Here is a 16,213-nt window from a genome sequence, read left to right as displayed (position 1 = left end):
ATCTCCGCAGCCAGACATCAAGGTGCCAAGTTCAGAGTTAAGAATTTGCTGCAATCCTATCAGTAAAAGTAGAGCTCTTTCCCCATCACGGTTCATCTTTGCTAAGTCTTCACAGTGAGAAATAGGTGTGGTTCGAAACGTCAGTGGTTTAGAAATGATCTCCTTTCCCCAGTAGCTATATACACTGTGGGTATGTGACTGGAATATTTAAAACACCTGTTCACTTGGAATTGAGCCAAATGTGTAATACATTAGCATGTGCTTGGCTCACTTCCAAGACTATGTATCGTTACTGCCATCAAAATACTGAGGGAGCCAGGGCAAAGATACTTACAGTTTCATACTAGAAGCAATGCAAGATATGTATATATTTTTATTGCTAACAATACCATCATGCTAAATACTGTTGATTGGCTAGTATTTTTAATGAAATCAATTACATATTTTCTGTCAGAAAAGGAGCTGGAAGCATAGGGATATGCTTGTCCTAGTTTTGCCAATTACTCTGTCTTAAAAATCTCAACTTCATGATTTTCTTACTGTCTCCCTCTCCTTCCTCCTCCTCTTCTTCCTCCTCCTGTCTTGCTCTCTCTCTCTCTCTCTCTCTCTCTCTCTCTCATTGGTAACTGTGACCTTCCTTAGAGACACAGCAGTTCACGGGGGACAATAAGGAGTAAATGATATCCTAAATCTGTCTATCAGGTGAACTTGGGGGAGCCCTGCTGTTTGACAGGGTTCTACCTATTTTTTTCAACTCTATTTTGACATTACTTCATAGAATTACTTTGTCACTCACAGTTTTTTCTTTCAGCTACCTTTTCCCAGTTTTGAAATTTGTATAGTGAGGATTTTACATCTGAAAAAATTCATAAGAAATAGTTGCACATGTGTTATATACAATGGTTTACTTAATGACTTCTAAAAATGTAAACGCAAAATACACTCAAGATTTTGGTGCCCAAAAAGTGTGTTTGTATGTGTAAATCACAGTAAAAACTTAATTCTTAAAAAAAAAAAAAAAAAAAAAAAAAAAAAAAAGACCAAATAAGAGACTTACTATCTCTATTTAACCACTTCGGTGAAGGTTTAGAAACTTGCCCAAGATCAGGGTTTATGAAAGTGGCAGAATCCAGGTCTGTTTGACTCCCAAACTTGCTTCTGTTCCTCTCCCATACCACACTGTTTTACATGATAAAGCTGGACTTTTACACTGCAGACTTTCTGTTATACACAGAAAGCATAAAGGGTTTTATACTTTGCAGTATAAATCACATCCATAATCCTGACCTGTTCAAGTGGTCTTTAAGAATGCACTATTATATTGAGAACTTCAAAATGTATTGGTTTTGATTTCTTCTTTAACTTGATCTAGAGAAGCTTGCAGAGCTTAAAATACATTGCCTGTGGTCTTTATAACTGGTGATAAATACTCCTCAGAGAAATGATGTGTACATTATCAGTGTAAACTGAAGTTAAAAGTCTATTTCAAAAATAATTTGTTTTATATTATAACCATTGGTATTTGCAGGATGACAAATACCCTAAAATATACAAGTGCAGTGACAGGTTTTAGGTTTTCTAGCACACACACTACTTGAAATTAAAATATTTTGGCACTTCCACTTTTGAGCTGTATTGCTTCCAGAGATAGTTATATCTTCGAGTAGAACTTTGCTCAAGAGTTGGCTGTCATTATGCTATTCTGCTTGAGACATGTTACCTTTCTCATATCTATTTTATTGCATTTAATTCCACACCAAACACTTCAAGATCCTGATTTACCTGCCTCCTCGTTCCCATTTGCTTTACCATCCTTCTTCTACCTCTTCCTGTATGTGAACGTTCTATTCCTATCAAACAAATATTTTCGTGACCTTATTCCCTTTCTTCTTGTGACTTTGCACAACTGGTCTTTTGAATGGTGTGCCACAACTTTACGTCAATTCTGAATTTGACTTTTTTTGAGCCTAAAAATGAAAGTCATGGCTGCCTTTTGTGATTTTTAAAATATTTTGCTTCCTGGAAATTATTATTACTTGATTCCACATATCATCATTATCATAATCTTTTCTTGTTGCCATCACCATAAACCTTACTATGTGCAGACTGTTCCAAGCATTTTACAAATATTCATTTAATTCTTATAGTGACTATGTACTAGGTACTATTATTAACCATCATTTTCAAATGAGGAAATTAAGACACAGATGCCCAGGATGTACAACTAGTTAAGCAGTAGAAATAGAATAAGAACTCTGGCAATTTATCTCCAGAACCAATGCCCCCTGACACCATGCCATGCTGCCTCCACCAAATATCTCACAGTTATACTGCGACTCCCATGTGTAGTATTTACCTTAGCTACATTAAGTTTTGTCGGGTCACAGACCATGTCTTCCAAACTTCTCTCTCTGTGCATTCTAGGAAACTAATCATTATTATTTGAATAAAAAAAGCTACAGGTAAAAGTAAAAACAAATTTTAAAAATCTACATATTGAAAAACCACTTTTAGATCTGCAGGTAAAAATAGAGTTAAATTTTGTTTGCATCAATAACTCACAAAATAAATCTAGTTCATTGATCCTCATAATGAAATAATTATATTAATTTCTTTTCTATTCTATTTGATGGTTTTAATTGTCATTTTAACATTTGAGCAAGGACAGTATACTTTCTCTTGTTTAAGCCAACCCACTTGCCTTATTTTGGCTTTACTGTAGACAAATAGTACTGTGGACATTCCAAATACCCAAAGATTAGGAGAAGGTCAAATCAATACCAGCTACATAATACATAAAGGATGAATACAAATTTTATAGCAAAGAAATTAATAATTTATATCTGTTTACTGTAACAAAAATTTGTCAACAGCTTTTTCTGAGGTTGAACAATGCTTGAGCCCAAATCAATTAATTATATCTGAAAATAACAGTTTAAGGTAAAAAAAACCCTACTAAAATAATAATATTTATGTTCATGAATGTTATACATTCTGGTATAATTCATGAACTACTCTTTCCATATTATAATTTAGCAAGGTTACTATAGTTCCTATCACTATTACAGTCTAAGTAATATTAAATCTTTTATTTCAACAATTAAAAGTGCCAGTATTTTCCCCATGACAAAGGTTTCGCTGAAGAGTCAGAACTGAATAACATCAAAGATAATAATTTCCAAAACTGAATTTATCCTGCATAGCACAAATGACTCAACAATGCAAATTTTGTTTAAAAAGTGTGCATATGAAAGGCTTTGTCCCTGGAATAGAGCTCTAAGTGGCTCACTATCTAGGTTGAAAATGGTTATGCAGGATTGTATGTCCTATTTTTCCATGCCTGCAGTAAAGATACAATATGGGAATTCAGCTTGGTAATTACTAATACACCACACAGACACAATTACACCCTGTATGCTGCATAAAGGAATCACTTGTGGTCTGCATCCATTACAAAGAGCAGTAGGGGGCCAACATGCAAGACGACAAAATGCTTTACAAGACGGAAGGAGCCCAGAAGAGTCGATGTACACAGATACAAGGACCTTGATTCTTCTAGCAATGATTTAAGCCTCTTTTCATCAATTATCGTCCTTTGTCTCAAGAGTCTTATCACCAGCAGCATTACAGGAACTGAACATAACAATGCTCAGACCCGTATAACCCCATGAACTGTACTGACTTTTCCACACCCTGTTGCTATGTTTGACCTGGTTATTCAGATTACTTAAGCAAAACAAAATGGGGAGGGGGGTTGTGCTACCATTGCAAAACCAGTCTATTTTTTAAAATTTTTATAGGTTACTCAGAATTCCATTTCTTGAAACTGAAAGCCATTCTACTCTTGGAATGTTAATTTTTCAAAGTAATTTCTACTTCATTAAAAAAATTAAAAGTAAAAGTCTACTTGGGTGAAAATTATAATGGTAAGAAAGAGAATAATATTGGTATATCAAGGGGATGTACTGTCAGCAACAGCATTTCATGTCAAAAGAAACTAAGCTAAAATGAGTCAGCTGTTCTCCAGCTACGGTGAATCACAGGAATAATTTTCTTTCTGTGAAACTCTTTAAAGTTTTGAGTTTGGGAGCAGTAAAAGAGCTTTTATTCCAACAGATTCTTCTTAATTATTACATCATGTACATTAATTTATAGCACTTTCAGATGTTTTTTTTTTAAATGCATCTCATAATTATGAATTTTTAGGACCTTGCAAAAGTTAGCTGCGGCAATTTGTCACATTCTGTGAAACAAAGCCTTGTCTTTCAGAAAATGTTTACAACCTATGAGAAAAAAAAAAAAATATCCTGGGGCTAAAATGTTTATTGGCACCTAGAAGTCTGAAGAGAGAGTCAGGCCTGTGGTTTTTGGAGGGCACTTTATCATCGCCCACATTCTCAAAGGTTTCTCTGAATGAATAGAACTGGATTACTCAGCCTTCTATTCCACGCCTATTCCTCTCCATTTTCCTTGGCACGACTGAGAGCCAGGCTATTTTTAGTTAAGCAGTTTTCTATTTTTAGACAACTGCCAGTTAGAAGACATTTGTTAGGGAAAAAAATTAAAACACACACACACACACACACACATACACACACACACACACACACACACAAAGGGAGGAGGGAAAGAAGCTTCCCTCCACATATTGTAAAGCAGCCTTCAACCTGTAACTCCAGGCATTTCAGCTGCTTTCAATCTTGGAAAAATAAAGAAAAATTCAGAGTTCAGGGTTTTAAAAATAAACCTACCCTCTGGCAAACAGACCAAAATACAACAAGCTGTTACTATGTGAAACAGTGACTATGAAAACAAAGAACATTCTCCAATGATTAAACTGCGAGAAAAGTTGAGGAATGATTAGGTTATAAGAATGTTACACAGGCATGTAACAATTTTCCAGCCTCTCAGCCAAATGTATCATGTTTTAGAATTTGGGGGTGGGGGGAGACTCATCTGGGAAGTTAACCAAGGATGTGGGATGCAACTCTAAGTAAGGTTGAACCTTTTATCAAACTTAAAGGCAGTTATATTCACTACATTTTTCTAACATCTGTATTCTGTGGAGTTTCTCAAGAAATCATGACCATCTGATTAGAGTAAGTATGTACTTAAAAGTCCAATGCCAACAGGAAAACAAAATAAAGGTTGCTATATATACATATAAGTAAGTGTGCATATAGGTATATACATGCATTTAATGTCAGTATATTTTTACACTTACATTTATCTGCTTTTAATGCCTATGCACTTAATAATGTCTATTGCAACACTTATTAGTCTTTTACTTTAAATAGGAATAAATGGCTTGCAGACTGGTTAGCATATTAGCTTATTCTACTTATCATTCAAGGTCATGCTTTCGTCTAAAATCCACTATGAGATGTTCTCAGGCGATCACAGTTGTAATTACTTTCTTCTGCCACTGTCAGCCTACTGCACTTCACATCTCACTGTGGTGCAGATAATTGACTGTGAGTCACAGCTGCATCATTGGTAACTAGCACAATGCTCAACATGGTCTTCATACTTATCAATATATCTGCTGAATGAAAGAACAAATTCTGTGAGTGTTTTGTCCACCTGGACCATTGGCCCTGGAGGACAGTAAATATGTCAGAATCATTGTATTTCCCAGGGTATAATGTTTTTCATAAATACTTCATAAATGCTTGTGAAAAAGAAAAAAATCAATTCATTGACTTTTCTTAGATCTTATTAGTTTATATAAAATGTCAGTTTTTTACATAAAATTCTATTTACTTAATGATAGACTTCTTAGTATAAAATGTAATATAATCCTGAATTAAGTTGTTGCTGGTTCTCTTCTCTCTTTGGTTAATACTTTTTTCCCCTGAACTTTTATCTTGACTTTGAAAATAAAACCAACTTTCATAAGTTAACAGTTTACAATGGGCCCTGATATCTTTTGTAACCTGTACTCTTCATGACAACCCTTAGAGGGAACTTAGGATAGACGATACTAACTCTGAGAATAGACCAGAAGTCCAACAAGTAAGGTTATATAATTTGTGTGATGTTGCTATAAAATTTTTATCTTTCCTCCAAATTTGTGGAGCTTTTAAACTTCTATTTCCTAAAAGTAAAATTTGAAAGATGGACTCTCATAATGCTTTAAGTAACACTAGAAAAATCACTATATAGATTTCTATTTCCCCACATGAAACTAATTCAGAACAACCACAGCTAAAGCGAAAAAATCATGAAACCTGGATGAAGATAAAATTCCACACATACCGATGTTGGAAAAATGAGAAGAAACTGTATACATGCATGCTTTTATTTTTTCCCCTGCTGGAAAATTTCAGAAAAAAACAGGTTTATTTCTACTTTCTTACTACTCATCTTCCCTGTCCTTCCTCCATTTTCTCTTCTTCCTCAAAGTGATTTCAGGCTCAGGGTTCTCTCTATTCTTTCATCTTGCTCCACAAAAATGACATTTATTTTAACAAATATTCTGTTCCTTGAATAAACACTGATTGAGTGGCTCAGTTTTCCTAACTGGGTTTCTCTGCCCAGGCTCAGACTCTGATGCACAGTAGGCATGTAATAAATGCCTGCCGCAGGGATACAGGACAAAATAACTATCTGCTCTCCAGTTCACATGTACTTTATTAGGCTGTATCCATCTATCATCATGCCAGTTATCTCAATGAACAAGTTTGTTAGATTCACTACTTTCACCATTTACTGCCCAATACAAAGTTTCCTTGGTGATGGACAGTTTAACGTGAGAGCCACTAGTCTCATATAGCTATTGAGTATGTCAAGAGTGGCTAATCAAAAGTAGGACTTATACCTGAAGTTTTAATTTCAGTTTCTATAGCCACAGATGACTAATGGCTATCTTATTGATTAGTATAGATCTATTTCATTTCATCTGAAATCTGGTTCTATTATCCAGGAAGAATTCACATAACAGAAATGACTTGGTTTGTAATTGTTATACCACAGAGGTAAATACATCATTTATTTGGAAATCTGTACAATAGGGCTAGGGATAAAGATCAGTGTTAGAGCACTTGACCACCATGTCCAAGGCCCTGGGTTCAATTCCCAACATAGGAAAAAAAAAAAAAAAGTAGAACATTGAAAGTAATTCAACTTTAGAACAAGAAAGAAAAAAAAAATGAAGTTGGTTTTAGATCAGTAGTTTATGATCAGAATAACACTAACTTCAGTTTTTCTCTCTATGACATGGCTTCCTTAGGGAAATGGTGATGTTATTTGTTTATGACTAAGGAGTAATTTGCATGCTATTTTGGAAAACAAAAGTATCTAATTCAGAAACTGTGAAAGAGGAGTTACTATTATTAATTTATGTATCAATTTTCTTGTAAAATTTTAAGATGTGAGAATAAGCCAACCACCCATTGTACAGCTTACTGTTTATAATGTTTCATATTCTAGAACAGTAGCTCTAAATAGTTACTGAGTTTATTTACTAAAACATAAAGATAAGAGATTTAATTGATATGAAGAGGCTTTCAGAATCTAATTAACCTCCCAGTTAGTCATTAACTCTATGACCTTTAGAAATAATTGACAGAGAATTTTTTTCTCTTATACAGAACTTCCATCAGATGGTTAAATTTCAGGGTAGCAGAATATACTCAACCCCACAGAGGAGTCTGACAAGACAATATGCCAAGTAACTAGTGGCAAAATAGGATATATTTACAATAATATAATCTATCTTCCTACTCTGTTGTGAGTTTTATCAAGTCTTTTCCAAAATGTCCTATGGATTAGTTTGACTATAGGAAAAGAGATTTGCAATTTAAAAACAAACCAAAACAAAACCAAACAAAAAATCCAGCAATACAGTGAAGAAACTGAAATAATAAGCATTCCTTTGATGTTTTAAGAGCCATCTCTTTTACTCTGACTCTAGGAAGAACTCAAAATTATTACTGTCTTCATTTTTTACTATTTCACTATATATTCAGTAACAAATCTTGAAGTAAGAGTGTTCTAATCTTTCTTATTTTATTTGATATCCTTTAAAGTCAAACAATGTTACTTATTTATTTAGGTGCTATGGATGACTAGAATGCCACCTGAGGTCCCAGTATGCCGCTACCCCATGAGTTATACACACGGTGAAATCTATAAATATCAGTAAAACTGACAATTCTGTTCCAAGCTAAATGTTTTTTCCCTTTTTACTTTCAGGTATAAATGGGGAAACACGTGAGAACCTCCATTTACTCTAGCAAGAAGGCTCATGTAAAATAATAATAATGGTAAAGAAGTTATATTACTGACAGAAGGTTGCATTTTGAAATCATCTTTTTTATTCCTACTGTTATTAAATAATTTTATGTTGACTATGTTAGTACTAATGCCTATAAACCATTAGAGCTATACAGTAACAGAGATGAGAGAAAATTCTGTTTTATTGCCTTGTACATATGACTTACATAATCTAATATGCACACTATTGTTCAACAATGATTATTTTCTTAATAAATGAGATGTGAAACAGCTTTTTATGTGTGCAAAGCATATGCAAATTAAGTAAATACATTATTTTAAACAAAGAGCTCTTCAAATTTGATATATAAAATCATTGTGATATAGTTTTGAGAAACATGAATACATTTAAAAATTTTTAGTCTAATTTGTTCTTTTAGACTTTTGGGAACCAATGCAAATATGGCTTATAAGTATTAGTAAACACTTCAGAGATATATAAACAAAATTGAAAAATATGCAAAAACTTTTTCAGAATCATGATTTTGCCCTTGGAAGTCTCAATACTGAAGGCTTAAGTCTTTATGAAATATACTAATTTATTCATTTTTCAAACTATCAATTGAAAAGCAATTATATCCTTGATTTAACAGAGGACAAGGCAGGCTTGCTGAGTCAGTATCAGTAAGAACCATTTCAAATGTATTTTAAAGTAAACCTAAGAAGAATTTGTAATTTACTTCAAGAATATTATCTAAATTCTTTCACAAAGAAAAAGACTATTTTTCCTGAAGAAATTAAGTTACTTACTATAAAGTTAAATACTGAGTCCAATGTTGTTTCATGTAAATTTAAGATAGTGACAAGAAAGATCTATCTTTCTCTGTTCATGAATTTCAAGTTAAACAAATAAACAATCCAGCTCACATTATCTAGCTTACATGGTCAGGGCTCCTGATCAGCCTGGACAGCTTGCACGTGTTTGCTGACCAGATAGTGAGTTTACTTATTGACTCTGTGGTTACAAGGTTAGGAGTAAGACATACTTTTAGTTTTGCAATGAATGTTTAGTTCTACATTGGTGTCTCAATCAGAGTGAACATTTGTACTCTGGATCTAAAGTGATAAGGCTACTCAATTTTTCACATCTGCAATGCACTCTTCATATTTTATATGAGGAAAAAAATTAACTAAATAATTAATCTTGGCATTAATTTGAGATAAAAACACTAGTTTAAATGTCTCCTCCTTCACATTTCAATCTTGGACTAGTCTTGTCTCATAGAACTTCTATGATGATCAATGGGTTCTTTATCTTCCCTATTCAATAGAGTAGCCACTAGTCACTTAAAAGTGAACCTGAATTGAACATTTTATGTAATTGAGATTCATTTACATGAAAAGCCACATGTGGACAGTGACTACCATATGGGATAGCACAGATGTAGACTTGAGTGTTTCTCACAATCCTTTGAGAAGTTCTATCAAATTTCAATGAACATTTTCATTCGACTTATGAAAATTTTTTTCAAACTTCAAATGAGTGTCTGTCTGCCTTTTGTCTATTTATTCTATTAAATATATTCTAAGAACCTGCCCTCTCTAGACCTCACTGGGGATTGATGGTGAGCAAAATGCATACCATCCTGCCCTTCAGGAGTTTCTAATCTAGGGTAGAACCAGCAACTGGATAACAACTTGAACAGAGGTCTGAGGGGAAAACAGAACACATTATGACTAAAACAGAGGAAAGCACCTAAAACAATCCTGGGGGCATTCAACTAGAACCGAACTTGAAAGAAGAATAAGTAGAAGTCATGCAAAAACCTGTTAAAATTTCGAAGACAAAGTGGAGTGTATAGAGACTGGAGGGTATAACTATGTCTAATGTGTCTTTATATGTCAATAATATGTCAATTTATTGGTTAAGATATAATGAAAGTTCAAGTAAAACAGAAATATTGTCATATTTTACATCCATTCCCAAATTCTGTAAGACTGAATTTGTAAGTAAATTCAATTCCACAAATGGGGCATTTGCTTTTCAACAAAAAATTGCATTCAACTATTTTCACCAAACTATATGCAAGGGCAGTTAGCTTGTTGATAACCTCCAGTAGCACTCTGAAGCAATAAAAGTTATAAGCTATTTTAAGGCCTTTTAAGTTTCAATTTAGGCCTTAACTGTTAATGTGTAAGGAAATATTTTGTGCAATAACGGTTTTTAGATGTCTGAATCCAAACAGGATTCAGGTGACAAAAAACAAAGTTTAAGGCAAATATAATCTCAATCTCCCTCCTCCTACACACATACTCGCCCATTCTTGCACCTAAAAATAAAAGCCAGTAATCCTCTCTTGTGACAGGTGTGCATCAAAGGTTCCTTCTGCAGGAGTTACATCCACCTTCACACTTCCTGGGGAGCAACAAAGGGTCTGTGTTTTGCCTCCCTTTCACAAATAATCACTGGACTCCTGGTTCTAGATAGATGAGCAGCTCAGTAGAATCACTGAGTCACTGAGGGGTGAGAGGTTCCTTGCTGGTCAGGCACCAAACAATACGCTCATTATGCTGGATAGGGAGGTGACCTGTCTGGGACTTCCGTCACTAAAAGGAGTACCTGGAATACTCTGGCCAAATACATCCTGCCTGAAAGTTTTGTTGAATTGCTTAACCTACACCTTCATTTCAACATCACAGATTGTGCTAAGGCTTCTGTTTCTTTGACTTCCAGTTGTCTCCAATCTGATCCTTAACAAGAATGCCTGTCTTCTGCTATTTCAGAATCCCTCAAATAGTGCTGTGTGTAAACTGCAGCTTGCTATGTCACTGCTCAGTGAAGCACTGCCCTGTTAGCAAGTTCTGTGTGATTTGCATTTGTCAGGTCATCCCAAAGTACTCAACAGCCCCATCTTCTTCCAAGAACAGAGCCCAGAAGAAACTGCTTGGGTAATCTCTCCTAGGTGGCTTAGAGGATGAGGAGTAGAGCTAGACACTGCAAGTTCTTCATACCATCAGAATCCCAACTGAGTTTCAATAGCCTCGTAACTAGCATTTTGGATAAATATCCAGTGTATGTATCAGGCAGTTAAATAAAATGAACTATCTTCAAAGGCAGTGCTTTTAACACAATAACTATTTTTTTTAAACCAAAGGATTAAAAATTTAACACATTTACTAAATCTGGCATATTTATATATTGTATCTAAACAGATATTCAAGCTGCATTATAATATAATAATAAAAAAGCCTATCCCAGTCTGTCTGTTAAACCTATGTGAATCTTTGTGCCACTGTAACAGTAGTACTAATTATCAAGCAAAGACATGATAATTACACAAAGCGTTCTTGCTAAAAGGAGGAATTTTTTTCAACACCCACACACTGCACTACTTCCTATGACCCTATAACACTACTCTGGTATGGCCCAGAGATTTGTATTTCAGTCTAAATGCTGGAAATCATATTATTTCCCCCCCACACATACCCCACAACTCTTTCTTTTTTCTTTCTTGTGAGTAAACTCTTTTTAGAGGGTTTGGGGAGAGAGGTAATGGTCCAAATGGGAAATATAAAACTAATGACCCTTCATGAAACATATTATGCTCCTCATTAAACTTGCTCAGTTAAATGTATTCCATTAAATTAAAATAAATAGGATTTAAAATTTGACCCAGGAGTAGTAAACTATCTTAACTTTCAACTTTATGTTAGATCCCATTCTAAGATTGGATTTCTCCAGTCCCTGATGTATTGCAGGTTCTTAGCTTCTAACACAATTTATGTCTTAGGGTTTTAGAGGTTTTCAAACTTACTGTGTCCAAGAATTACTCGGAGAACTTGTCATAAATGCAGTTTTCCACCCAAAGCCCTAATTCTCCACCAAGTATCTCAAGCATTCTGACTTCAGTGATCAGCACTTTGAAAAACATTCCTTGTGAGGGGGCTATAAAATTTTATCAAGCTTGCTTTACTCCTTTCTCCATCATCTCTGTCATTACTAAAATGTAGAAAAGGCAGCTATGCGAAGAATGTGTGATTCAGGCAATTGAGGAGGGCAGACTCATAATGTATTAGATTTGCATGTTATGTTCATCCAGAGAATTGAGCCATAGACTCTCTAAATTTTGGTCAAGGAGCACCGGAATGTTGTGTTTTGTTTTGTTTTGCTTTTTTTTTTTTTTTTTTTTTTTTTTTTTTTTTTTTTTGCAGTGGTGGTGATTAAACCTAGGACTTTGTGTGTGCTAGGCAAGTGCTCTCACCACTAAGCTACAGACTCAGTTCCAGGATATGTTGTGTTGAGAGATTCAGAATTTTAATCTACTGATGTTAAATGCAAAAAAAAAAAAAAAAAAAAAAAAATTAGAAAGATAAAATGGAGCTGCTCCTTTATTCTGTTTAAAAAATATTTATTCTGCTTTAAAAATTTTTTTTAGCCAGGCATAGTAGCACACACCTGTAATCCCAACAACTTGGGAGGCTACAGCAGGAGGCCTGCAAATTGGAGGTCAGTCCATTTCAAAATAAAATTTAAAAAAGGAAAAGAGTTGGGGGTATAGCTCAGGGGTGAAGCACCACTGGTTTCAATCCCTGGTAGTAAATAATAATAAGAATGATGACCATGAGCATGCAGCAAAATATTTTCAGATTTGATACCTATTTACTTCTTTATTTATTTAATTTTTGGTGGAATTGAACCAAGAGTCTCATCAATGCTAAGCAGGAATTCTACCACTGAGTTACTAAATTTCAATCCCCAGCTTCTTTCATTTTTGAGATAAGAAAATATCATCCCAGAGAAATTAACTGCCACACAGCATGATGGTGACAGACAAGATTCAAATGCAAGACCTATGACCCTTGACCTAGTACCATTCTCACTGGCCCTTTAAGATGTGATCTGACTCTCTGATATCCACCTGTGCAGGAATATGAAAATCTCATACAGTATGTGAAATTTTAAGTCACCTTTAAGTCATAAGAGTATATTCCTAAGCAAAACCCTCGGAGCATGATTTTTCTAAATTTTAAACTCTTTTATGGAACAAATCTTAAAAGTGAACACATTTTCCAGTTGGTTCATTATGTTCCTACTGCATTTCATGGTACATTAATGACTGGAATAGTTTAATGACAAATTTCAACTTAAATTTGTTTGTTAACCTGAAATTTCTGTTGTGATGGTTCTAGTAAAGAGATGGAGTATAAAGTTTTTTGTTTTGGGAAAATGTTATAAATGTGTCTGTTCACATCCACTCACATGCACACATAGGCACCTATGAGGTCTGACAACCAACTAGTTCTGTTCACCTTTGGGTTTGTTCATGTACTTTCACATTTAGGTGTGTTTGAATTAAAACTCTGAAATGCAGGTAAATTTTACAAGCAATCTTAAATTGGATGATCAAGGCAAGCAAACAATTCAAATCATCAATCAATGAGAAACTATAATGATGTGCAGTATCTTAAGCACAGAAGGTCAACTTACACACATCTGTGTCACTGTAGTTATTTGCTTGGCCTTATTAGACAAAAAAAAAATACAAAAAAAAATTAAAAAATTGATCAGCTCAATACTTCTGAAAAACTCTCACATAAAATCAAAGAAATGAGAATTAGTCTTAGTCAATTACGACAAGCAGGTATAAAAGAAAGGCGGATGTGGGAGGCATATTAATTTCATGAGAATTAGTCCTAGATTTTTTTTCCATAATATGGAACCAGCCTCAGCCACAGGAAGAGTGACTCTGAGAACATATTTCTGAAATATTTATTTTCTTCTAATTCTGGGAAAGCAGGCACAAACTAGTAAACCAAGAGCAGACAAATAGGTGAGGAAGATAGGCAGATGGGAGCAATTTTCATTACACCCTCTCTCTTTGGTTTAGGGGTCATCCCTCATGAAGGGCACTGCCAGGTCCCAGCATATAAATGGGATACCTGGTGAAAGTATTCAAATAGTTTAGATTAAAATTGTTTGGCATGTGACTCATGATATCCAATCTAAAACATTTTTGAGTTTTAACATGATGCTCATTTATTTTTGCCAAAGTTTTCAATATGACTTTGATGAAACATGGAGCTAAAATTTAGAAATTCCTCTTTCAGCTGTTTTCTGATTCCATACAATGGATTTCACTGCTATACAAAATGATATAATTTTTAAGAAAAAAAACATTTTTTGGAGAATAATTATTTTTACATTTCTAGCAAGAATGCATATGAAACAATGAATTAGAAGAGAAAAATTGAAGTGTAAGGTTGGAGTGAGTTCATTTTAAAAATATTTTTTAAAAATATCTTTTCTTGGACTATGTTGGGAAACTATTACATACTCCTATCATCAGAAATTATGTGAAATGTGGATGAGCTGCCCTTAACCAGTTTCTGACTCTAGACTACTGATAACAGACAAATGGGCATTGTACACTCATGAAGGATAAGGTGACAGATTTGATCCTGGAACTTGATTTCTAGCAAGGGCCGGATCCTACCTTGTCCCTATCCTATCACTTTAACTTGCACTTAGAGGACATGGGGAGGGAAATATTGGAGGAATCGGGGTGATATCTCATAGATATCTATGAGACTGTGAACATCTTAGGAAAAAGGTGGTGTGTGTGTGTGTGTGTTGGGGAGGCCTACACCGGCAAGGCTCTGCCGAAGCCTGGAGCTCAGCAAGCTCGCTCTCTCACCTCCACGATGTCCGAGTTTGTCCGGCTCTCATGCGGCTCATTGTACTCCGTGTACTTGAGCAGCACCTTGTCCATGTCGGTGCTGGCGTACTGGAACAGCTTGTTGGTGCTGTTGAAGATGATCAGTGCAATCTCACAGTCACACAGCACGCTCAGCTCGTAAGCTTTCTTCATCAACCCAAATTTCCTCTTTGTAAATGTCACCTGGAAAAAAAAGATAGCAGGCAATTTTTTCTTTTTTAAAGAAAAAACATTTGTGCATGTGTCTGTGTGTCTGTTTGCAGTATTTTTTTTTTTTTTTTTTCCCTTTACAAAACAATGGTGTGCAGTTGTTAGAGCTTTGGGCACTAACACATTTGGAGAGAAAGCAAATAAATCTAAACTAATTTCTGCTCAGAATTTTAAAATGTGAGATTCCTAGCTTGTTGCATAACATGAAACTGGAAATGCAAGATTTAATGTTCAGCATCTTAAGGTGATCAGAGAACTGCTCATATTTCTTTGAACCATTTAAGATTTTTAAAAGATTAATTTCAGCATGCTTAGCATCTTTTCCAACTATAAGTTTAAAACTTGTTTTTTTTTGACCATTTGAAGACTGGACAAGACATTATGAGCTTAGCATTTTCCTTAACCTTGTTTAGTTTCATGCCACTTAATTGAAAACACTGGAAAGCTTGACTGTGTTCTCAAAGTTGTATTATTTTTTCTAGAAATCCATCAAGGCATTGTGAAGTACTTTAGCCATAATACTGTGAGGATTTTGTTTTCATTCTTTTGCATATCTTTTTTCCCCTCTCAGGTCAGAAACCATATTGTTATTTTTGATTTTTTCTTCTTTTAATCTAATCTATTACCAAGTCCCATAATTCCTTCCCTCAAAATATTTCTCAAGTTCACACTTGTCTATTTCCCAGGCAGCTCGATCATTCATGTCCTTATCATTTCACTTTCGACCAGCCTAACAGCTTCCTGTCTTGGAGGATCTCTCTGCCTGGCATCATTCCCTCCTCAATTCAGCTCAATCTGTAAATTCTGTCTTTCTGCTCATGAGCTGTCCTCAACAGCTCCCATTCTTGCACTGTTCTCTTCCTACCTGTCAATCCCACCAAAAGTAAATGCATATCTTTCACTCTTCCCATCTCAGCCTTCTCTTGATTGAACTTCAGCTTGTATTCCAGCCTGCCCACCGAAAAGGAATGAACAGTTTAAATTATAAGGCTGTATATGGTCTAGTGTTTCCCAGTAGGTATTATGCAGAAGAGCATTCCAATAAAATACTCCTTTGAGAAAAGTTCAAT

At 34.8% G+C, this 16,213-nt stretch overlaps 1 protein-coding gene across 12 annotated transcripts in view; it reads right to left on the bottom strand.

The window, feature by feature from the left end:
* MEF2C (myocyte enhancer factor 2C) overlaps positions 1–16,213 on the bottom strand; it is a 162,198-nt gene that overhangs the window by 57,042 nt on the left and 88,943 nt on the right. For all 12 annotated transcript variants that reach the window (XM_079144418.1, XM_079144419.1, XM_079144416.1 and 9 more), the window contains one exon: positions 14,913–15,116. In XM_079144418.1, coding sequence (XP_079000544.1) covers positions 14,913–15,116 — 204 coding nt within the window. The remainder of the gene's footprint in view (positions 1–14,912; positions 15,117–16,213) is intronic.

The sequence above is a fragment of the Sciurus vulgaris genome (genome assembly GCF_902686455.1).
Source record: "Sciurus vulgaris genome assembly, chromosome: 6".
In the NCBI taxonomy this organism is placed as follows: Eukaryota; Metazoa; Chordata; class Mammalia; order Rodentia; family Sciuridae; genus Sciurus; species Sciurus vulgaris.
The sequence above is the reverse complement of the archived record's forward strand: the minus strand, read 5'-3'. Positions and strand labels throughout refer to the sequence as shown.